We start from the raw sequence: 25,202 nt of genomic DNA, 5'->3' as shown, positions 1-25,202 counted from the left end.
ACCGTGATAATATCTCTCACTGCCACATGGTGGAATCTCCCAGATTTACTTAAGTACACGCTCAAGTATAAACTGTACAATGTGTGCGTAGCGTAATCCTGGCTATGTTGTTGATTCTTTAGTATCTAACTCACTCCGGCATTGCTAGTAACAATGAATTTGAAGTGTCAATGCATGTCTTACTAATTTTAAGACAGGGCACTCATTTAAATATACAATGGATGTGGTGAACATCAACAGAATTAGCATTAACATATTAAATAGCTTGTATAAATTGTGAAGTGCCTTTAATTGCACTATATAAATTTGAATTGATTCTGCAATTTCCACCTGCGCACAAATAATATAAAAAAATAAATTAATAGTCAACTATAAGATATGCCAAAATAAAAGTCCACCAATCCCGTGATTATAAAAAAAAAAAAAATGCACCTAAAAGGACGACCAGCATGGGCGCTACATAAACTGTGCTTTGTACTGCTTCAAGTAAATACATGACAAGTTCATTCTATAGAATACATAAACACATTGGACATAGCAATGTTAAATAATAAATAAAAAATCAAAATAATATGTTTCATAAAACAATTATCAAAAATTAGACTTTGCTATAGAGGTTTGATTCAACAGAATATTTCCAATAATAACACAAATGAAATATCATGGAAAAAATCATGGGAACCTTAACCTAATATTTTGCTGCCCACCCGTTAGAGGCAATGGCTGCAAACAAGTGATTCTTTTAGCATTCAGTAAGACTTCTTCACCTGTCAACTAATAGTTTAGGCCACTTTATCTTGGCAAACTCTTCCAGCTGTGTCAAGTTTGAAGGAGGCCTTCTCCAGATTGCACGTTTCACTTCTTTCTATAGATGTTTGAGAGTCAGTGCTCATAAAATGCCACTTCAGAATGGTCCAATGTTTTGTTCTTAGCTATTCTTGGGGTGCTTTTAGCCATGTGTTTCAGATCATTATCCTGTTGGAGGATCCATGACCTGTGACTGAAACAGAGCTTTCTGACACTGGGCAGTATGTTTCACTCCAGAATGTCTTGTAGTCTTGTATGTGTTTTTGTTGCATCAGACTGCTTTTATATTATCCTTTAGATGAAGATAACAACTTAAGAGACATTCATACAGGCTTCCAGAAAATTCCCAAATCTTTGCAACATTTTTTTCAGAAGTGTAAATATTTTTTGCACCATTTTGTTACTTTATGATGTACCCCATTTCAATTTTTTTCTTACACTGGAAATGCAATACATATTCGTATAGATAAAAAAACATTTCAATATTATTTAAGTCACTTCAGAATCAAAGTGATGTCAGATAATTATTGTGCGGCCTTGAGGTTTCATTGTTCCCTACACAGAATCAAGGTACCCCCCATCCCAGACGCAGCAAAATAGCTTCTAAACATAACCAATCCTCCTCCATGTTTCACAATAGGAATTGGTATTCTCTTCTTTGAAAGCTTAATTTTCTTCGTCTGTGAACACAGAGCTGATATGACTTGCCATCATCTGTCCAAAGGACATTCTCCTAAAAGCATTGTGACTTTTCAATATGCATTTTACCAAATTCCAGTCTGGCTTTATGTTTTTCTTTCAAACAGCGGAGTCCGCCTGGATCTTCTTCTATTGAGCCATAAATCTTCTATTACTTCATAATAATATCTGCATTTGTTGTCATGGGAAGATCAAGCTGCATGGAGATGGTCTTGTCTATAAATTTTCTTTCAGATCTCCTCAAACAACAAATGTGTCAAGGCCATTTTAGAATATCTTTGTAGAATAAGCAATACTTTATCTCCTTTCACACTTACTTTGCTTTACTCAAAAACATACCAAAAATATGCAGGTAAACATGTAATAAATGCTGCTTAATTTAATCACTTTCTGGAGGCACACAGTACTTTTTTAGTGAGCTGTAAGAGTACCAACAAATTTGTCCATGTCTGTATTATATCTATATTTAGACATTTCCATGTCTGCTCTGCTTGTCATTAATTGTCATGATCAGGAGACAATTAAGGGAGTATGAAGGGTAAATTAATAAGAAAATGACAAGAGAGACTTAAATGGTATGGCAAAAACATACATAAATGTAATTTTATTACAAATGTAAATTTCACACCACTGCAGGATAACAAAGGAAAGACCATCTATTTAATTAATAAGATCAATTAATGGGAAATTATTCACTGATTGTGAAAGTTGTTGGAACAAAAACCTGTAGCCACAAGGGTTCCCCAGCAGTGCACTGCAGAATCAGTCTTAACTGACCAGATTGAGTGCACACATGGGAAGAAACTCAGCACTCAGTGGCATGTCTGTTGAGGCTAAAAATAAAGTGTTCATTATGATTCATTTGCAGGTCTAAAATGTTAAAATACCTTGCTATATAAATGTAAACATTAAAGTAAAACAACCATGCCTCCTCAATCGTTCTTGTATTAACAGTGTCCTTTCTTCACTAGATTTTATGATGAGCACCTTTGTGCTCTATTAGAATGGAAAAGAAACATCCTTTAGTTGAGTGTAGATTCCACTTTGAGAAGGGCACAGTGAGATGATGTTCGATGTTGAAAGAACATAACCCACAAGAAATACTTTTTCCTAAAAATGATCAGGAATATATGGATGGATAGAGGGTTAATTTCTCTAACAGGAGAAGCTCAGCTCAACTCTGCACATTTCAAAATAATAAAATACAAAGCTGTAATAATAAAATACAAAGCTGTATCTACACATGATAAATCTTGAATGTTGAGGAATAATAGCTTTAGCATTTTATTTTTTTATAACTGTCATTGAATATGCATACTGACCTCTGCTACTCGTTCAAGCAATGGCTCCAGCCAATGTTCATTGCATTCACAATGACTGTCCAGAAACGTCAAAACTTTTGCCTGGGCAGCATCAGCACCTCTTACTCTTGATCGCATCAAACCTAAACAGAAGAGTGTTAAAAATATTGATTAATCATCAAGAATATATATCCAGTATATACTGTTAACACTAGAATTCCTGAAGCCTACGAAAAAGGTCATAATGCCGAGCCACTTTATCAGTGTCTGTGTTCCGTGTCTACAATGATCTGGGTAAATGTAGGATGATAGAAAATGCAAGGCAAGAAATGTTGAACACATAACTAAAACAGAAACTTTTTCATGTTATAGTAAAGATTAATGGAAAGCTGTTTCTTTCCAGTATGTTGAGTGTTGCTTTGTCCAGTTTCAATTATAACTGACCCAGAATAAATGTCTGAAAGCAGTAATGTTGCACTGAAAACACTAAGTCTGGCATGAAAGAAAACAAGAAGGAGATGAAAGAATAGTATTTCTGTTTGCGGATATAGGGGTCTGAAGAAGATTAAAGGATCTTGTTCAAGGTCTGGAGAGGTAGATGTCCCCTGAATGTTACTATATTATACTCTACTGATTTCTTTCCCCATTCTACATGTACAGTATAATAAGAGAAAAGGTTTAAATATTTTAATGTACAAGAAAGTAAACTTTGAAAAAGAACAGATTATTAGAATCACTTCAGTGATAATGAAATGTACTATAGAACTGAAGTATATATTAATGTGTGCATTCATTTGTAACCGTTAAGAGGTTAATTTTATGAAAAGCTTTTGTTGACACAACAAGGTATTTTAAGTTGAATGCTCAGTAATAATGCATTTATATGGGTTGATTACCAAATCAGGAAACATCAGGAAAGCTTGTACTATATGGCAATGTTTCTGCTGTTTAACATTGATCTATAAAATGGAGTGGCAAGTATAAAGTAGTATAGTATAGTAGTAGTATAATAAAGGTAGAAACTGTATTTTGTGATATCTTAAATAACTTTGAGATTTTTATCTATGAGAGATATGTTCCAGTTTGTCAAAAGGTTAAAAGCTTTGCTTGGTAACATGAACACACCCATAATTTAATTAGAACTGATAGCACAAAGAAGAATGAAACATGTAACATCCTTTTATAATCTGTGTTAAGTAACTGATTGATTGTTTTTTTTTTTTTTTTTTTTATTACATTAGAATATTGAAGGAACTTTTAACTTATCTGGTTAACATGTAAATTCTTGCACTATTAATTTATTTAGTGGTCATTCATGATGTATTACTTGAGACTGGGAACGGAGGGTCTAGGTTCCATCAATAGTGGTCTATATCGTATTAGATAGATAGATCTTTATTGTCATTGTCACTTTTACAAAGGAACAACGAAATTGACACTATTTAAAACTGATGAAATATTTTTTATGCTATGTATTTTGCTCTATCGTTTCACCCTTAACAACTGTATCAGTATACCAAGTACTTTAGTTTGGCTGCTAAATTTAGTGGTAGTTTAAACCTCTCCAGCCTAGTGGTGTTTTATCAGCAAAGAAATGGTGGCCTTCTATGGTGATTCAAAGTGACTGTACCAATGACTTTTGATTTGCTGCACATACCTGATAACAGCTGTTAAAGAAAAAGTTCACTGACCCAGAGTGGGAGAATTGTAGAATAAAGAAGATCGTAAGCCCCGCTAAATTAAACCTGATGGTATGATATAGTTGTGCAGACATCAGGGAAGGACGCAAATTGTTTATGGACTTGTAACACAGACCAACATTGAAATGCCTCGGAGGTGAAAAAATGAGATGACAGCTGCCCATGGTTGACTGCTACACCAGGTGCAAAATGTGAAATGCTCCTCTGCCGTTTGAAAAAGTTGCCATGTATGCATTTCATCACTCTGTAATGGCAATCTGACTGTTTAGTCCATGTACCAGCCACATCACTTAATGAATAATCTGCTTCAGAGAGGTCTGCATGGTACCAAAACACAGATTCAATCTACAAACCACTGCGTTGGACAAAGAATGTATAGCAAGTTAGGCACTGTGAATTAAAAGTGTTAAAACAGGAGGCTCAAGGGTCCAAGGTCATGAAATGTTAATAACAAATTATATTTAAATGTAAACCAATGTGGAATAGAGCATCCTATAGGGAATTTTAGGAGGACAGAAAATATTTAAATTTTTTCACAAACTGAAATTTATACAATAATAGTAGAGCAGCTGTCCAAAAAGATTCAGAAATGCTACAGTAGCATATGCTTTGTTTTATAACTAATAATAAGTGATCATATGACAAAGTATGGACACATTGCCTCATCCATGTTTACATACCTTATAGCTAATATAAGATACAAAACTGATAAAGAAAAAGTAGTTACCTCAGCAGAAGAAGTAAAGCAGATCTCCACAAACCACTGGTGAGAAGTTTCACCATCCACTAAGAGTTTGCTAAATGTAACTGTCCATTCAATTATGTTATTAATTTGAAGTTGTAATTGTTTTCACTAATTTTTTTTTTTTTTTTTTACTTGATAGAAAAATAAAACAAGAGCTAGACCAGCATTACACCCCACTTTTGTAAAAGCGTTCTTGAGGTGCATTCTACATTGTTGGGAGATCTTGAGTACATCTTGCTTTGTGGATAAGCCCTTCAAGGACTATTCACAGATCCAGTGACAAGGGTGGAGTGAAGCCAAAAGTTTGAAGTATGTCACTATGATCTGTGAAGTTCATTGTATCCGATACTCACCCTAAGGGCTTGTTTATATTTCACGCTCACAATGCGCACGCATCACGGCTGCCACGCCTTCCCAGAGTTCATCTGACGCGTCCTCTGAGCAAGTCCTCAGAAATTAACGCAACGTGTGTGCAAGTTGCAGGACCAGCAAAAAGGCAGGGGGCGCAGTGTGATAAAAGTTGGAATGTGATGTCAGAGTCTCTGCTTACTATCTACATGTGACAGAAAGCCGCTTTGAGGATCCTACAGGATCGATGTGCACGCTTCAATGTTTGATGAATGGTTTGAAGTAGTGAAGTTAAAATGCCGAAATACAAATGCATTCGTGTTGCTTTTATATTCAAGTGTTGCATATTCCCCATCGTAATAACACAATACATTTTAAAGGCCTCACATACCATCTTTTGTGCCGTCTTTTCACAACAGCAACATAATATACAGCGCTGTATTTGAGCCACAGAGAAAAAAAAAACTAAGGACATGGTGAAAAGGTGTATTATGTGGTTAAAGTGGACATTTCCACTTTAATTTCGAAATGACCACTTTAACCTCATAGTTTATCATTAAAGCAGACCTTGGTGAACATCATCCCAGTTGTTAACCACTACCTGCTTCTGGGGCTTCCTCCTGACCTGACAGCAGCGGCAAACAGCAATACATCACCACACAGAACATATTAAATGTATGATATTCCAACTCTCTGCACATTTAGAATCCTTAGATTTATAATTGATATCACTTTCATGATGAAATGCATTAAAGTATGTATATTACATTTTACAGATAAATTGTTAATTTCATTTAAATGATGAATATTGTTAATAAGGCAGCACGGTGGCGCAGTGGGTAGCGCTGCTGCCTCGCAGTTGGGTGATCTGGGGACCTGGGTTCGCTTCCCGGGTCCTCCCTGCGTGGAGTTTGCATGTTCTCCCCGTGTCTGCGTGGGTTTCCTCCGGGTGCTCCGGTTTCCTCCCACAGTCCAAAGACATGCAGGTTAGGTGGATTGGTGATTCTAAATTGGCCCTAGTGTGTGCTTGGTGTGTGGGTGTGTTTGTGTGTGTCCTGCGGTGGGTTGGCACCCTGCCCAGGATTGTTTCCTGCCTTGTGCCCGGTGTTGGCTGGGATTGGCTCCAGCAGACCCCCGTGACCCTGTGTTCGGATTCAGCGGGTTGGACAATGGATGGATGGATGGATATTGTTAATAATTACACAAATGGGGAGGAGGGGACATGGGGTTACACTAAAATGATGGCAGTGTGTATGTGAGTGCTTGTATTCACCTTGCGATGAGCTGATGCCCCGTCCAGGGTTTGTTTCTGCCTCGTGCCCAATGCTAGCTGGAATGGGCACATCCCTGGATTGATGGATTTAATCATTAAACATCCTTTTCAGAGATATTGCAGCAAGGTGTCATCAGAATTTAATGGGTGTCCGAGGCAATTCACAACACAGCGAAGCCAAACCTGTTCTTACCGTGATAATATCTCGCACTGCCACCTGGTGGATTCTTCCAGATTTACGTGCACAAGTATAAACAGTAAAATGCATGCGTTGCGACATGTGAAGTATAAAACTGGCCTTAAAGCCATGAACAGCAGAAACTAGACAAGACAGCTGACAAGGAAAGAAGCTGATATTGCCAGGCAAGCAACCAGACAAAAAAAAGATGGAACAACAAAACAAGTGGTCACAGCTCAGACAAGCTATGGTCAATTCATGCTCTGGAAGTAATTGTGTGCTTTTCTCTCTGTGTGTTATGTCAGCACAAAAGTGCACCCAAATTTGGAGATTGCATACTCAAGTATCACGTATTTGAACTGTACAGAAATGTATATAAAATTCAGACATTGCCCTGAACATTAGACCTCACCTACAGATGGATAGAAGACATTGTCCCTACCCATGCCTGGGATAAAATGCCTTCCTGCTCTCTCTTGAAGTTGGACAAGCACCAATTGCAGGAATCATGCTTTCGTGAGTACAGTTCTCCTTAAACTATATTCAGCACTCCAGACAAATATTCATCTCAAGAAGCCAGTGGCTCCTAAAAGAAAAAAAATTAGGAGCCTATAGCTTTGATTTAGGTGCCAAATAATTAAATGTGTAAAATATTAATCTTTCAATCTCATAACTTTCTAACCTAAGTATTTCCTTCTCTTGTGCAATGCATCCTTGTGTTTTTATGTCTGTTTGGATAATTTTGGTAATTTTCTAACTATGTACATTCATTAAGAACACTGTATTTTCCAAAGGCTTTGAATCTGTGCCACTGACCTTCAGAATGTCAGTGTCAAGGGGCAATCTGGTATAATTTTGTGTTATTTTCTTCTTAATTGAAATGCTCTAGCCATAGAAGTGAGTGTTGCCCCAAGGCATGGGACAGAAGGCCACTGTAGACATGAATGGAATATAGAAGACTTTCTACAACATTTTAAAAAACATTTTGAAGAATTTTAGCTGTCCATTGTTTATTTTGTAAGCAGCAGACGGGGCATGCACTTTTATACCTCTGCTTTAGCTGGGGCAACAAGAATCCCTTCCAGTGGATAGGACAAAAGGGCACAGTAGAGAAAAAAGTGGCAAATGACTTCCTAGATAATTTTAAATAGATTTAGCTCAATTTTAGCTATCCAATGTTCATTTTGTAAACAGAAGAGCATTTCAATAACAAAGGCGCAGATGTAGAAAATGACTGTCCCCTAAAGTGGATGGGATGGAGGCACATTAAATATGAAATTGATATAGAAAACATGTTGAACAATTTTAGCTATACAGTGTTCATTTTGCAGACAACTTACACTGAAACACATTTCAACAGCAAAGACTCAGCTATGGAAATGAGTGTACCCTATGGGGGAAGGGATGGAAGAGCACAGTGGATATGAACGTACAATACAAGACTGCCTGACAGGGTTATTAAAGACACCGTGCAGCATTTTAACTACACAGTGTTCACAGTTTGATCAACTGTGCATGTATTGTAGTTTTATAGGATGATGCCTGCTGTGAAAATTAGATCCTCCCCCAATTTAAAGGGGTGGTCATGACAAGTGTGAAAAAATAATTTTAGGGTAACATAGCTTTCTCATTTTAAAGAAATAGCATAAAGGGTTAATAAATGTCAGAAACCTGTTCAGGCACAACGGGAAACCAGATTAAGGTCAGCGAACAACAAAATGTACAATGAAATATAAGAATCAGTTTAGGAAAAATACTGAGACGGTCAAGTAAATAAAGAATGTACCAGAAGAAAGGCTGATATAATATACAAAATGCACTGAAGGATGACAAAGAAATCAGCAGATATCCTATCTATATTACTAAATGACAGTTGTATAATTATATGCACGGATGCAATTATGTGCACGGATGCAGGATGCACCGAGCCGCATGCGCAGAGCACCTCAGAGTCAAACCCAGCGGCTTCCCAGAGTCGGTAGGTGGCGCCCAAACAACACAACCTGTAAACTAAACTTGCTCTAATCCACTGTGCCAGCAGTCAGTGTGGCATATTTGAATCACATAACGGTACTTCAGTATTAAAAGTACGTTGATTTATGATTCCTAACAGGAAACCACTTCTATCTAACGACACAGCCACAGAAAAACAAAAACGAGACCGCATGGATAAAAACAATAAACGGAGGCTCCTACAATGCGCTTCAGAAACACCAGAAGCAAAGATGTCACGGCTCCAAAATGAAAGAGCTCAACTAATGGAAATACAAAAACAAGCCCGTATGGATAAAAACAATGAACGAAGGCGCCCACAACGTGCTTCTGAAACAGCACAGGCAAAGGAGTCACGGCTCCAAAAAGAAACCGCTCAACGATTAGAAATACAAAAACAGAGCCCGTATGGCTACGACCTGTGAACTAAACCCGAGGTAAAGCGTGCACACCAGGTTGTACAGCCGCCCGAACACGACCGCCCACACCACCACATATACCACCTTCGTTTAGTAATGTGGCCCTCCATGCCCAGATCCACCGCCATGGTCACTTCAGCACGCGAATCCGCCGCTGTCAGCAAACGACTTCTGGCTAACGACACAGCCATTTAAAAACAAAAACAAGACCGCATGGATATAAACAATGAACGCAGGCGCCTACAACGCGCTTCTGAAACACGTCACGGCTCCAAAAAGAAACCGCTTTAGTGCAAATATATTTATTTAATTAAATGAAAACTCTCCAGGACACACCCACCCTCCATGATTTTTCTTCCCTCCAAATATCGGAGGGAACAGAAAGTGATTGCCATTCTTGGATTTGCGATTCTTTCTAGAATCGCGGGTTTACTGGTAAGAGAGAATGCACAGTTGTTATATGCACAGAAACTTCAAGGGTAGTGGCGCTATGCAAAGGTATAAGAAGAACCAGAATATAACAGACTTTCATTTTATATAAATCATTTGTGTGTAAACCAAAGAACCAACCAGAGTAAAATGTATGCATTGATTGACACTGTACGTAAATTCAATAGCTTATAAAATGAACATCTATTCTTTGTTTCTCTGTCCATTCTGACCACGCTGTAACAGACTGATTTTGAAGAATGTTACCTGCAAGGCAAGTAATTAAAAAAGATACAATGAACAGCTTTTCTCCTGCCTGATTACTGATTTGTCCTGTTAGGTGATGTTTCATTCTTTAGCAAGTAAGATGTTACATTTCTACCACACATGCAACAGATTTTCTTTTTCTTTTTTTTTTTTTTTTTGATAGAACTTTTCATAACTGATCTTTTCCTAAATAAGGAGTGCCAATGCACATGTACTTTATCAACATGCCCGTGTGGATCAAACACAGAGAGCGCTGCAGTCTACTTGTGACTTTACGATGTAGGAATATAAGTAAATAAATACAGGTAAACAACATTCAATGTGGTGTTCATATAAGCAACATATAAATGTTTTCATATAAAGACCATCAAGAAACATAATCCAAATGGAACTTTGCAGGATACCTTGGAAAGCACTGTAAGCCCTGCTGTTTCGTTGAAAGACATGCGTGTGGCAGATTCACCGGCAGGATGACGCCCAACCTGTTGCTGCATCCAAATGGTGTCATCTTTCGCCTTTATGTCTGGTGCACCTGTGTTGTTCTTATATGTGAGCGGACATTTCTTGCGGTGAGGGCTTTTGTTCTCTTTTTTCCGATGTAGAACCCTCATCCTCATCAGAGTTCACCTTTGTTAGAGCACGTCTTTATTTGAAAAAAGCAGTGTCAGATCGGGGGGGAGCATGAATGCAACCGAGAGAATAAAACTGAATAAATAAAAAAATAAATAAATAAACCACTAACCTTTACAAGTACCATAAATTTACACCGGGTGTTACAGACTCAAATCAAATGTATGTTTTTATTCTAGAAGAGTAACAATAAGAGCGGCTCACTACTCAAAACGGTAAATCTAGGAAGCATCTGGAATCGAACCGGCAACCTCTTGTTTATGAGTCAGCAGTTCTTACCACTGAACCACCCAAGCAGTTGTGTCAGGGTCGTACCCTAACCCAACTGCTTTTTCTTCAGTCATATTCTTGAATAAAAGTGCACTTGAATTGTTATACTTGTACCTCTTGTGAAGATTTTTATTTGACATTTGGACTTGAGTCTTTACACATTAAACACTTCATGTCAAAATTCTGTCATTAGTACTATAACATGAAAAAAAAGTTTGTTTTAGGTATGAGTTCAACATTTCTTGCCTCACATTTCCTGTCATCCTACATTTACACAGATCGTTATAGACACGGAACACACATGAAATGTGTGTGTTCCAAATAACGATGTATTATTTACCCTATACACCTCTAGGCACCTCACACCCAGATAAACAGACTTGAGGTGGGAGAATCTTTTGTCCAACTAGAGCTGTGGCGGTGGGGGGATAGGATAGCAGGCAGCTTGCGCAGATTGAGAAAGAGAAAAACCATTACCTATATAATCTTTTTAACAGTATAAGTATATTACTAGTTTGTATTAATAAGCTATGGATTAATTGCTTCTAATAAGACTTACATATCAAAGTATTAAGTGTTTACGTGCAAAAGCCAAAAGAACAAACTTGCAACATTTCTGTCAAACTGCTGACCTTTTAGTCTGAACTCAAGAAACTTAATTTTAAAAAACATCTAGGATTGTAAAATCAGTAGCAACAGGCTTTTTCACTTCTTCTTAAGTTGTTTTGAACAAATGTGTTGTAATTTCTGGGCACATTACTGAAACCCCCCCCCCCCCCCCAAAGAATTGTGTAACCTTGTCTCATGATAAGCTGTCTCTGTAAGATGTATCAATTATAAAAGGGAACTCAACCCCCGCAAGATTGGGCTATTGCTGGTAACTGTCAGTGACACAAGCTGACAGGGGCTGCAGTGGTCTCTCTGCTCACCAAGAATAAAGAAATTGCTTTTTTACTCTACATCTGCTGTCTGCCTGCTGTTTGCCTCGAACCTTCGTCCACAGTTTTCTGGCGCCCAACGTGGGGCAGAGACAGACAGGTGACTCCTCGAGCAGGATCGTCCAGAGGACCGGTAAGAGGACCGATTCCGGCCGGATCGGGAGGACCAGCTCCGGCAAAAGTTAGGACTGGCCTGCCTCGGGCGAATCCTATGTGAGAAGTCTCTGGCCTCCTCCGATTGAATACGAAGGTTGAGCGAACTGGGAGTTTCCCTAGCAGGACAAGAAATTCTTGGTGAGTAGACCGAGGGAATCCGATTGAGTAGAAAACGTAACTCAGGGTTTTGACTAGTTTACAGGAAAATATAAATTAAAATACTGTATCACCTGGCAGATAGTGGAGCAGAATGCGAAGAATAGAACTTGGGTCCCTCAGGGACAGTGTAAGATGTTAAGAATGTTAGTGAGTACACACTCCATAGGAAGTGGAATAGAAAGAAGTGAGTGGCACACTTCAAATAAATAGAGGCATTGGAGTGGGACGAATAGAAAATATATTGAACATCTGGGAAAAACACTGTGTGGGAGGGCGAGTTTCTGTCTCTAACGTCTGGTCATATTCCTGCTTCTACGAGTTAGTCTGTGGCGGACACCAAAAGCGGTTACCAGCTGTTAGACGACTGACGAAGGGATCGGCATTGAATTGTCGAAACTCCTGGACTCAGCGTTGGACAGACTGTCAGTCCGCTAAAGCCACGAAGCCACAGAGTGTGATCCGGGAGACGGAAGAGACTGGAGGCGGAACATCGCGAGGGCTGATCTATTCCTTTGTGTTTTGGCGCTATCCAGTCATGGGAAAGCAAATAGTAAACCGGTCAAAAAGGTTCCTTCGGGAAATCAAAAGTCTCTGTTGGAAGGATTATTTTCGGAAAGCATGTCGGACTCTAGTTCGGGTCTGAAAGGAGGTTCACCTAGGAAACTAGTTGAAAAGAAAACCGGATTAGATTTATAAAAAAAAAAAAGCGTGTAAAAAAAAATGGAATAAACAAAGTGGTGGCAGATGGCCAGTTGAGGGAACTGGGAACATTTCAGAAACACAAGAAATTAGGAAAATCCTATGCAGAAATACCCAAGGCTGTTGTAAAAGGGGTCCTTATAGAATGGACATATTTGATAGATGGGAATTGGTAATTGCGCTCAGTCAAGACCCTGGTCACAAGTGTCCTTCCAATCTCCGATTTCTAGTCATACTAGGAGTCAAACCACCAGGCACCTGGCCCCAGCATCTGGATTCAGTTTCATCTCCCCGAAACACCAGAGTTCCGGTACCCAATTTCCTTGCCCTTTATTTCAGGTCCCCAACCCCAGACATAACCCCAATCGGCCCGCAGGAGCTAACAATCCCACCACAGTAATGATACATCGCAATTGGGATATCCAGGAACTGAAAGATGTGGTGTCCGAACTACCCGACCCTAAGGGAGTCGGTGGCTTAAAATTTGTGGAACAGCTCCAGCTATTGGACAATATGTATAAACCAAATGCTGCAGAATGGACACAGGTGCTGCGACGAAAACTAGGCACTACCTGGGCAACTGTTAATCATGGGACTTGTTAAAAACTGCAATTTGCAGGAAAAATAAAAAGGGAATGGACTGGTCGCTCATATCAGCTGCTAAGCAACGGAAGGATGAGACGGTCGATGAGTGGGCACACAGAATACAAGACCTGATGGCAAATCATTCTGGTCTGGAAGACAGCGATGACCGAAACCGCGCTGCCGTTCCCCCTTTTTTGTTTCGGGACTAAGAAGTAACATTCAAAACAAAGTCCGCACATCCTGCATAGGCTGGTAGAGCGCTACTTTTGAAGAAGTAAAACGCCATGCAGAGCATGCCGAGAGACAATCTAAGCAAAAAGAATCTGATACACAGACTAAGCTGCTTGCAGCACAACTACAATATTACACAGGGGAAACGAGCAGGGGCAAAGGATTCCAAGGCCGTGGACGTGGCAATTCTTTCGGAGGAAGAGGGCGTGGGAGGGGACGAGGGTTCCAGTCCTTCAACCCCAACAACCCCTTCACCCAGATGCCTAATTCATCAGAGCAACCTCCAGCATCTTACACCTGCTACGGCTGTGGCGAACCTGGACATTTCAGACGTAACTGTCCAAACAAGCATTCACCACCACCACCCCCTCTCTCAGAGCCCAGTGACATTCCTTGGTCCTAGGAATTAGCAGGGACCCCCAGCCATTTCTTCCAGTTTCCTCTGCTTACCCGTCATGCTGACACAGATCCTTTACTGACTTTGATAGTAAATGGCAAGGAAACGGTCTTCCTTGTGGACACGGGAGCCACACGCTCCACTTTATCACTGTTGGAGGTCCCTGCCTCGAAAGACACTGTGAAGGTTCTCACTGCTTCAGGACAACCACACACTTTACTAGTTTCAAAGCCTCTGCAAGTGCAACTCAGCACCGACAGCTCTCCATTAACTCACCGCTTCCTGTTAAATAATCAGTGCCCTGTCAATCTAGTGGGAAGAGACCTCATGACTAAACTGTCAGTCTCAATCTCACTGACAGAACAAGGATTTTACTGCTCCATTCCTAAGCTACTGTGCCAAACTTCCCCATACCCCAAACCCTCTTTTGCAGCCTGGACCCTAGACATCTCCCCACACACCCTTCTCCTTAAAGCCCTACACTCTTTTCCTTCATGCATCTTTCCCCACCTTCAAGTCCCCGACACCCTCCACTGTACTGCCCAATATATCCCCTGGCGCTTTTTACACTGGTGTGGCCATGCCTTGGTTAGAATCTTTTCTCTCTTCAGGTACTTGCCCAGAGACCCTTCATATCCCTTGCATTTTCATTTCATCTACTAAAGCTGCTGCTTCAGTCCATCTCACATACTGACAGAACATTTTCTATCTAGGAGGTTCGGTTCCCCACGTTGCCTTAGCCTAATCTAACACCGTCCGTTGGGTCAAAATTGGGGACTGGGTTGGGCGATGTCTAAATAGGACTGATTGGCAATACGTCGCTCCAGGCACTTTTGATACTTCGGACCTTCTAAAAACTAAGGCATTAATCCAAATTGACCTACCGGTCGTTCGTTCCCTTTGTCACCCGTCTCTTTCTCTATGCTCTCTACAAACTGACTTTTTCCCATGGTTTTCTTCAATTCCTGACACCCTATGGTCTCAGGGAAAGAACGATTTTGGCAGGATCGCAAATTGTGAACCTCTGGTGGTTTTTCCGAAATCATCCTTCCGTCCTCACCGTGCGCAATATCCTCTTTCTTCCAAGGCCGAACTCGGAATTGCTGCTGTACATAAAGACCTCGTTGAAACGGGGGCTATAATTCCTATCAAATATTCTCCTGTAAACTCTCCTATTCTGCCAGTAAACAAGGCTGATGGCTCTTGTCTGAGGTCTTGGACAAAGCACCAGGTTAATTCTGCTATTTTTCCTAGGGCACCGTTTGTCCCTAATCCTTCCACTATTTGCTCTACGATTCCTGCAACGGCTCGTTACTTCTCAGTAATTGACTTAGCAAATGCTTTCTTTTCTATTCCTGTACATCCTGATTCTCAGTTTTGGTTTGCTTTTACTTTTCAAAACTGCCGTTGGACATAGACCGTTATGCCACAAGGTTATACAGAGGCTCCTTGTGTATATGGCCAAGCGCTTGCTCAGAACCTGGAAGGCTTCTGGCCTAACAGGGGGAGTGCATTGATACAGTACATCAATGATTTATTACTCTGTAGCGAAACAGAGAAAGCATGCACACAAGTGTCACGCACGTGCGCTTAGGGAGCCGCGGAAGGACCCAAACTGTTACGTGAAACCGCAGGCCAGAAGGGAATGGCAGAGCACTAACCTCTCTCTCTCTTTGTATTTGGCAGAAAGAAATAAACACCACCGCCATGAAGTTGCCTCCAGTAACTAACCACGCAATATCACTTCCGCATTCCCTCTGTCGACCCCTGATGACGACAGCATCCCAGCATCCATCTTGGTACCTTCCCAGCAGCCTTCACTTTCATTTCCGGTCCCCCTCCATAAAGATTCCCCCAGTCTGCCATCTTGTTGTCTGATACAAATTGTTATGAACAATTTTTCTGACCTGGATTTATTATTTACAGTATACGGGGACGGAAAACTCCAACCCTTTATGCTTGTTGTGTCTTCTTTTTACACAAGATACAGAATTATTGCTCAAGTATCTTGCAGAAAATGGGCACAAGGTCTCTAAGGCCAAACTGCAAACTGCAGTTAGTTCAAACCACTGTCAAGTACTTGGGTCACGACATCACGTGTGGTACCAGAGCTCTGTCAAAAAGACCACAAAACCACCATCCAAAACCTTCCCAGAACAGTTACAAAACAGGTTAAGTTGGGATATTCTCTGTGGCCGTGTAGCTTTTGATGGGAATGTTTTCTTGTGGGGTTGTGCTGCGTGATTTCCCGAAGTGGATTGTCCTTGATTTGTCGCTGGAACTTGGATCGCCACAGAAATTAGTGTTTCCTTGATTGCCGCTGAACCCGGTTTCGCCATGGACTTTTTCATGATCTGGGAACTAGCGCGCATAAAACTACAGCAAGATGAATTCCTAATTTAATGACCAGCTTGCGGCCTGAGAAGTTGTTTGATTGTAAATTTTTCTGAAAGAGCACAGCCTTTACAAAATCTAGCTAACACTGCCGACCTTCCCCTTTCTGGTCGTATACAGTGGAATGAGCAAGCTGAGAAGGCTCTATGTGATTTAAAAAAAGCACTACTTTCTGCGCCAGCTTTAGGACTCCCTGACTATTGTCGTCCATTCACTCTGTTCATGGACAAAAAGGGGGGATATATGAATGCAGTACTAACACAGCTCCATGGAGAAAAACAAAGGCCAATAGTCTATTTTTCGAAAAAATTGGATCCAGTGGCTATGGGACTTCCAACCTGTCTCAGAGCAGTAGCAGCCACAACAGAAGCCGTGCTAGCCAGTACAGATTTAGTGCTCATGAGCCCCCTAACAGTAAAGGTGTCTCACGCCGTACATTCCACTTTAGTACAGGCCAAAACCTCACATCTCACTACTGCTAAGGCAATACACTATCAAAACGTACTCTGTACTCTGTCAAATGTCACAATTGAAAGATGCTCCACTTTAAATCCAGCCACTCTTCTTCTCATTGAAGAAGAAGGGGAGCCACATAACTGTTATGATGAAATAACTAAGGTCTTAAAACCTAGGCCAGACCTGCAGGAAACTCCACTAGAAACAGGAGAAGTACTCCACGTAGATGGGTGTTCCTTGCGATTGGATAATGGAACACCCTCAACCAGCTATGCAGTGGTCAAAGGTGACCACCTGTTGGAAGCAAACCAAATTTCTTCAAGTTTAAGTGTGCAAGCAGCTGAATTAATAGCTCTCATCCGAGCTTGTCAGTTGTCAGAAGGAAAAATCATAACAATTTACACTGATTCCAGGTATGCCTTCGGAGTCTGCCATGATCATGGAGCATTATGGAAATTGAGGGGATTCAAGACCAGTACTGGCAAGCCCATCCAACATCAAAAATCAGTAGAATCCCTCTTAGAAGCCATAACAAAACCATCTAAATTGGCAATAGTTAAATGCCAGGCCCACACTGGGAAACAAGATCCAGTCAGCAAAGGAAACGATCTGGCTGATCACTTTGCTAAACAGGCTGCCTATAATAACACACCAGTCTCTTTATTCCAACAGAAAGATGACAAAGACCCTGATAATCAAATTATCTCTTTACAGAGTGCAGCCACGGACAGAGAAAAGAGAAAATGGTCCAAAGAAGGATCCCTCTCTGATGGGGTCTGGACTCATAAGCAAAATAACAAACCTTTCCTCCCAAAAGCTTCTTTCCCAGGAATGGCAAAAATCTCACATGGCCTGGACCACGCAGGAAAGGACGTAATGACACAAGATGTCGAGCGACATTGGGAAGCTGCAGGTTTCTCCACATATGCAGAGCAATTCTGCAGACGCTGTGCACTATGTCAAAAACTTAATGTAGGTAAAGGTACCCAGGTAAGTCCCGCCGTCACACCTAACCCAATGAGTCCATTCGAATATCTCCAAATGGACTTCATTGAATTAACACTGTCTAAGGGCTACCGTTACTGCTTGGTAATTGTCGATGTGTTCTCCCGATGGGTGGAAGCTTTCCTTTCCAAACATGCAGACGCCAAAACTGTGGCAAAAGCCTTGATAAAAGAAATCATCCCAAGATGGGGAATACCACAGAAATTGCAGACTAATACCCATTAGTACCCATTTTGTGAACTCTGTAATAAATGAATTGACCACTTGGCTCCAGATAAATGTACACATCATTACTGCAAGTACCATCCTCAAAGTGGAGGTATTGTAGAGAGGTGCAATGGCACCCTAAAATCTAAATTGGCAAAAATCTGAGCAGATGAATTTAACCTGGCCTGACGCTTTACCCCTGGCCTTATTGGGATTGAGAGGGTGGACACACTGGCAGTTGGGACTTTTGCAGTTTGAAATTCTGACCGGACGTCCCATGCCTGTTGGCATGGTTATTGGAAATGTTACCCTGCATACTGTGGACAATGATCTTCTCTCGAGACTTGCAGGTCTCCGAGCGTCCCTGAAGGAGGTCCACGAGCAGGTTAACCAGGCATGGCAATCCAGCCCTCCACCAAAGAAGTCAGATTTCCTTGGGAACCTGCATACTGGTCAGAGACACCCGAAGGAAGCACTGGCATCAACCTCGCTGGAGGGGACCGTTCCAAGTGCTGCTATCCACACCTCACGCTGTTAAAGTCGAAGGACTTCCTGCCTGGATTCACGTGTTGCATTGCAAAAAATGGCACTCATAGCTCTGCTAGTCCTAATCTTTTCTATCCATCTGACTTTGGGACAACGACAAACAGGTGGTGACCATCTGACTCACCAACTGAAGCAAATACATGGGGACTTTCCCACGTTAACTTTCCAAATAGGGAAGGCTGCCTCATTCCAGATTGACTTTTGTGCCATTGCTCCCTGTGGATCCAGCAGACAAGACAAATGGAGGTGGTCTGAAAAATACGTGTGTGACTCGACCCAGGTATAAATCTGATTCAAGCTCCTCCTCCAGCCTGTCTGAATGTTCAAGCTGGAGTGATGTGTTTGCAAACACTGGCAACCAGGACTGGGGGTATAATCCGTGGGAAGCCCAGGAGCATGATCTAAAAACAAGGTTTTCTATAATTAAATCAGGGTTTACTCCAATTCATGAATGTAAAGTAGAAACTTGTAATCCTTTGATTATCACTCTAAAAGACCCCTCATATTATGATAAAGGAACCTATATATTAGGGGCCTATGTTTCTGGCATAGATCCCCTTGGAAAATTTATTATACAGGTAACAGGGACGCAACCTGCTCTTGTCACTCCTAGCTCAATTATCTCTGCTACACCTCCTCCTGATGACTTACCCTCACAACTGGTGAAGTATCTAAATATTACTTCTTTGTCATCCACCTTTGCGGTGGAAACCGGCTATGGAGACCACAATCGCTGGCTCCAGTGGGTGTTTTTCTCTGTTAGACAGGTAAACCAATCAAATTGCTATGCCTGTGCTATGGCCCGACCTCACCTGGCCACAACCCCTTTTCCCTTAGCTGACCCCTCACTTCCAGCAGGACTCTCTTCTGTATTACAGCTATTCTCTTCCCTGACTCCCCCTACTGACCCTTTATGCACCTCATTCCACCACCTTTTTCCTCCCTTTCCCCTTATGACTCCGCCAATGTACCGCACCTATAGGGCTAATTATACCTGCTTCTCCCGGAAAGGTTTCAACTCATCCTGTCCAAAGGTTGGTAGTCTGCCCCCTTGGTGGTGTCAGGAGACTTACAATGTAACACCTGGCACCGACACCCATAAAAACCTTTCTCATGAACTTGCGGAAAATTCTGGTATTGATAATCTACTGGATGAACTATTTGCTAAATGGTTCGGATCATGGGCTGGATAGATCAAATCTATTTTCATCATTGCCTTAATTTCCTTTGCAATACTAGTTGTTTGTGGTTGCTGCCTCATCCCCCGTATCCGTGGTCTCCTGCAGAGACTCATAGACGCCTCTGTTACAAAGTCCTATTTCCTCCACTCCCAACAGTTCCAAGAATCCACGACCGCCTCTTTACTTCCCCGAGTATGATGATGCTGAAATCACCGACTCTGTTTAAATTACTAATGTGAACATTTTATGTTCAAAGGGGGAATTGAGAAAGAGAAAAACCATTACCTGTATAATAATTTTAACAGTATAAGTATATTACTAGTTTGTATTAATAAGCTATGGATTAATTGATATGTAAGTCTTATTAGAAGCAAAGTATTAAGTGTTTACGTGCAAAAGCTAAAAGAACAAATTTGCAACATTTCTGTCAAACTGCTGACCTTTTAGTCTGTACTCAGGAAACTGTTAATTTTAAAAAACATCTAGGATTGTAAAATCAGCAGCAACAGGCTTTTTCTCTTCTTCTTAAGTTGTTTTGAACAAATGTGTTGTAATTTTTGGGCATATTACTGAACACCCCCCCCCACAAAGAATTGTGTAACCTTGTCTCATGATAAGCTGTCTCTGTAAGATGTATCAATTATAAAAGGGAACTCAACCCCCGCAAGATTGGGCTATTGCTGGTAATTTTGAGGGCGGAGTGGTGGCTCTGAGGCTAAGGAGATGCGCTGGTATCCCGAAGGTTGCCGGTTCGAATCCCCGTCACTGCCAAAACAAGGCCACTGCTCTGCTGGGCCCTTGAGCAAGGCCCTTAACCTGTAATTGCTCCAGGGGCGCTGTACAATGGCTGACCCTGCACTCTGACCCCAAGGGGTATGCGACAACTACCAAATTCCTAATACAAGAAATTGTATCAGGCGAAATAAAGAACAAAAAAAAAAAAAAAAAATGGTCAGTGACACAAGCTGACAGGGGCTGCAGTGGTCTCTCTGCTCACCAAGAAATTGCTTTTTTACTCTACATCTGCTGTCTGCCTGCTGTTTGCCTCAAACTTTCGTCCACAAGATCGACACATTTGAAAAACAAAAGATGCTAATGGAGGGGGTTTGAAAGAATTTAAAGTGGCCCAGGATTACGAGTTTCTTCATTGGCTTCAAGGATTCTAGTGATAAGAGTAAGGTACCACATATGGCATGAAAGTGGATTAGTACATTTATTTTAACAATTTGTCTTTAAAATGTCTTTGTACAGAGTTCTTGGGTGTCAAGTAATGAATTATTAATTATAATTAATACTACAGTAATCCCTCCTCCATCGCGGGGGTTGCGTTCCAGAGCCACCCGCGAAATAGGAAAATCCGCGAAGTAGAAACCATATGTTTATATGGTTATTTTTAGAATGTCATGCTTGGGTCACAGATTTGCGCAGAAACACAGGAGGTTGTAGAGAGACAGGAACGTTATTCAAACACTGCAAACAAACATTTGTCTCTTTTTCAAAAGTTTAAACTGTGCTCCATGACAAGACAGAGATGACAGTTCTGTCTCACAATTAAAAGAATGCAAACATATCTTCCTTTTCAAAGGAGTGCAAAGCAAGCAGTCAAAAAAAAAATTAGGGCTTTTTGGCTTTTAAGTATGCGAAGCACCGCCGGTACAAAGCTGTCGAAGGCGGCAGCTCACACCCCCTCCGTCAGGATCAGAGAGAGAGAGAGAGAGAGAGAGAGAGAGAGCCACAGAAAAACAAACAGTCAAAAATCAATACGTGCCCTTTGAGCTTTTAAGTATGCGAAGCTCCGTGCAGCCTGTCCTTCAGGAAGCAGCTGCACACAGCCCCCCTGCTCACACCCCCCTACGTCAGCGCAAGAGAGAGAGACAGAGAGAAAGTAAGCTGGGTAGCTTCTCAGCCATCTGCCAATAGCGTTCCTTGTATGAAATCAACTGGGCAAACCAACTGAGGAAGCATGTACCAGAAATTAAAAGACCCATTGTCCGCAGAAACCCGCGAAGCAGCGAAAAATCCGCGATATACATTTAAATATGCTTACATATAAAATCCGCGATGGAGTGAAGCCGCGAAAGGCGAAGCGCGATATAGCGAGGGATCACTGTATTGTTAATTTTTATTTAATCTTATTTTCCAAGTTTCTTTGTTGATGAGCTCCTATTGAATAATTTCTTGGTAACAGAACATAAAATGTGTGCATACCAATACAAATGAAATAACAACTAACAAAGTAGCATTTATCAATGCCATTTCAACAAAGTTTACTGTCTACCATCAATCACAGAGCACACCTGTAAACAACAATAATATGTAATACACATGCAACCTTAAAATGCAGACTTCATCACATTGATGTGCGTCAGAAAACAGTGGACAGGTGGCTGTGCGTGCATGTTTACTGACGGGCAGGCTGGCATTTTGTACAGAGCATATGTTAAATCAAAATAGAAACGGCATGCAAAGGAGTGGAAATGAGGAATTCTGTGACCATCACACCTTAGTGTGTCAGCACCCAATCAGAAGGGACAACTTCATTCCACGGGGCACAGATATATTCATAACAGGGGACCTACATTATGGGGAGATGCATTTTAATGAGTGGAGAAGTCATATTCAGCCCTTCGCTCATTATTCTGGCACAAGTGTCACCAAAATCTTGTTGAAATTCACCATGTAGAATACACGATGGCCACGTTAGCCACACCGTGTACTAAGAAATATTTTCGTGCAGCATCTCCAAGTCCGACATAATTTTTGCCATGCATCCTTCGCACCCAGCACAGAAACGCGAATCATATAAACTATCCTTACTGGAATGTGGCTCATGGATATCCAATGGGAATCCTGCACTGACACATATGTTAATGGCACATTAGCTCAACAATACAAAAACATTGCCTTTTGCATCTGTTGTTATTATTATTATTTAAATTAGTTTAAAGCTTCAATGACTCCAATCGCCAATGACAAACTAAGTAGAAATGATAATTGCCAAAGCCTATTTTTGGTTGCAACTATTTTAGTCACAGTATTCCGTACAGATATTATTTTGAGTGTTACGCTGATATTCAACTGAAGTTTAATCCTCCTTTAATGTTACTGACTCTTTCTTCCTTTTAGAATAACCGCCGTATCACTAGTGAAAGATATAATATTGGTTCAGTAAAAGGCTGCAATCTCTAACGCAACTAGTTTCAGAGAGCGTGTGCACCCTGCTGGATACAATGATGCACCACAATCCAAAGTTTTTCTTATATTGGAATAGCTAGCTAGCTAGTTAGATAGCTAGCTAGGATATACTTTATTAATCCCAAGGGGAAATTCACATACTCCAGCAGCAGCATACTGATAAAGAAAATATTAAACAGTGATAACAATGCAGGTATACAGACAGACAATAACTTTGAATAATGTTAACGTTAAGGTTTCTAACATTGTCACTGGTTCAGGAGTGGCTTGACACAAGGAATGCAACAGTTGTAGCCCATGTCCTGGATACGTCTGTGTGTAGTGGCTCTTGAAGCACTGAGTCCAGCCGCAGTCCACTCCTTGTGAATCTCCCACAAATTCTTGAATGGAATGTGCTTTACAATCCTCTCAAGGCTGTGGTTATCCCTGTTTGTGCACCTTTTTCTGCCACATTTTTTCTTTCCATTCAACTTTCCATTAAAATGTTTGGATACAGCACTCTGTGAACAGCCAGCTTCTTTAGCAATGGCCTTTTGTGGCTTTATCCTCCTTGTGGAGGGTGTCAATGACTGTCTTATGGACAACTGTCAAGTCAGCAGTCTTCTCCATAATTGTGTGGCCAGACTGAGAGACCATTTAAAGGCTCAGGACACCTTTGCAGGTGTTTTGGGTTAATTAACTGAGTGGAGTGTGACACTATGAGTCTACAATATTTAACTTTTTCACAATATTCGAATTTTCTGAGATAATAAATTTTAGGTTTTCATTAACTACAAGCTATAATCAGCAAAATGAAAAGAAATAAACACTTGAAATATATCACTCCGTGTGTAATGAATCTATATACGAGTTTCACTTTTTGAATTGAATTACTGAAATTAATTAACTTTTCAATGATACTCTAATTTATTGAGATGCACCTGTAGTAGAGTCTGCACACTTTACTGAAATGGTAATTTTGGTTAAAGCAGGGGTTTTGCCACATTAGCATATTATTAAAGAACAGTGTGTAAGGCAGGACAATTACATGCTGTTCTGTCTTTCTAGCTATTTAAATTTTAGGTAGTCAGTCTGCCTGCAAAACCAAAGTTTTTAAAAACATTATACTAAATAAATTATATCATATTTCTTCATACATTTAATTAAATACACACCTTTAACTAAAACTGTGTAATTAAAAAAAAGTAAAAGCTACAAATATTAGTAACTCCAATGTCCAGAAAATGTTGCTCTGACAATACAGAACTTAGTACACTAACCTTCTCTGCGATCATTCCTAAGAACCCGCACTTTCTCAATCTTTGCCAGTAAAGCTCCATCTTCAGCTGTAAAATACAAACAGTGATGTTATGTACAAACATTTCAATGAAATAAATGACCAATGAAAGACTGGTAAAACTTACGGTTGTCACTGTAGTCATCAACTAGTATTATTTCTCTCACCAAATGTGCAGGGCTTTTCTTTAAAACACTATAAAAATAAATATGTAATGTAAATGCAAAGAAATAAAGTAGTATGTCAAAATTTTAACATCCCTATAATCTACCAATAAATAAAATTACTGTATCTTCACAGTTAGGTACTTCACTTTCAATAAATTTATATTTATGTGATTTGTGAGATGAGAATGAACAGTTCAAGCAATACCTGTATTTTAATAAAAACCATTAACAAGTGTTACATTAATGTGTGATGCTTGATATTTTATAATGTTTATATTCAGAAAATTTCAACTTTTATCCTTAAAATACTTTCATTTTTTACTTAAAGAACATATCAATTATATATATAAATCTTTATGTATAAATCTCTTTTTTATTTGCTGCATACATTTAAACTTGTTCATTTTAATACCTTTACCTGACAACTGTGCGCAATAATGCAGATCGTGCTTCATTGTGGAATGTGATGACCACACTAGTTGCTGGTACGTCAGTACGCCACTGTTTCCTTCGACAACTGCAAAATAAACAAGTAAATACATAAACCTGTTT

General features: G+C 40.4%; 1 protein-coding gene across 1 annotated transcript in view; it reads right to left on the bottom strand.

The window, feature by feature from the left end:
• The window catches only part of galnt2 (UDP-N-acetyl-alpha-D-galactosamine:polypeptide N-acetylgalactosaminyltransferase 2), a 324,782-nt gene that overhangs the window by 203,181 nt on the left and 96,399 nt on the right, over nucleotides 1–25,202 (bottom strand). The window contains exons 4-7 of the mRNA XM_028797339.2: nucleotides 25,069–25,167; nucleotides 24,611–24,678; nucleotides 24,467–24,532; nucleotides 2,829–2,950 (exon numbers count right to left, since the gene is read on the bottom strand). Of these exons, the coding sequence (XP_028653172.1) occupies nucleotides 2,829–2,950; nucleotides 24,467–24,532; nucleotides 24,611–24,678; nucleotides 25,069–25,167 (355 nt within the window). The remainder of the gene's footprint in view (nucleotides 1–2,828; nucleotides 2,951–24,466; nucleotides 24,533–24,610; nucleotides 24,679–25,068; nucleotides 25,168–25,202) is intronic.

The sequence above is a fragment of the Erpetoichthys calabaricus genome, chromosome 3 (assembly GCF_900747795.2).
Source record: "Erpetoichthys calabaricus chromosome 3, fErpCal1.3, whole genome shotgun sequence".
Classification (NCBI taxonomy): domain Eukaryota; kingdom Metazoa; phylum Chordata; class Cladistia; order Polypteriformes; family Polypteridae; genus Erpetoichthys; species Erpetoichthys calabaricus.
Note: the sequence above shows the minus strand (reverse complement) of the source record. Positions and strands in the feature narration are given on the sequence as shown.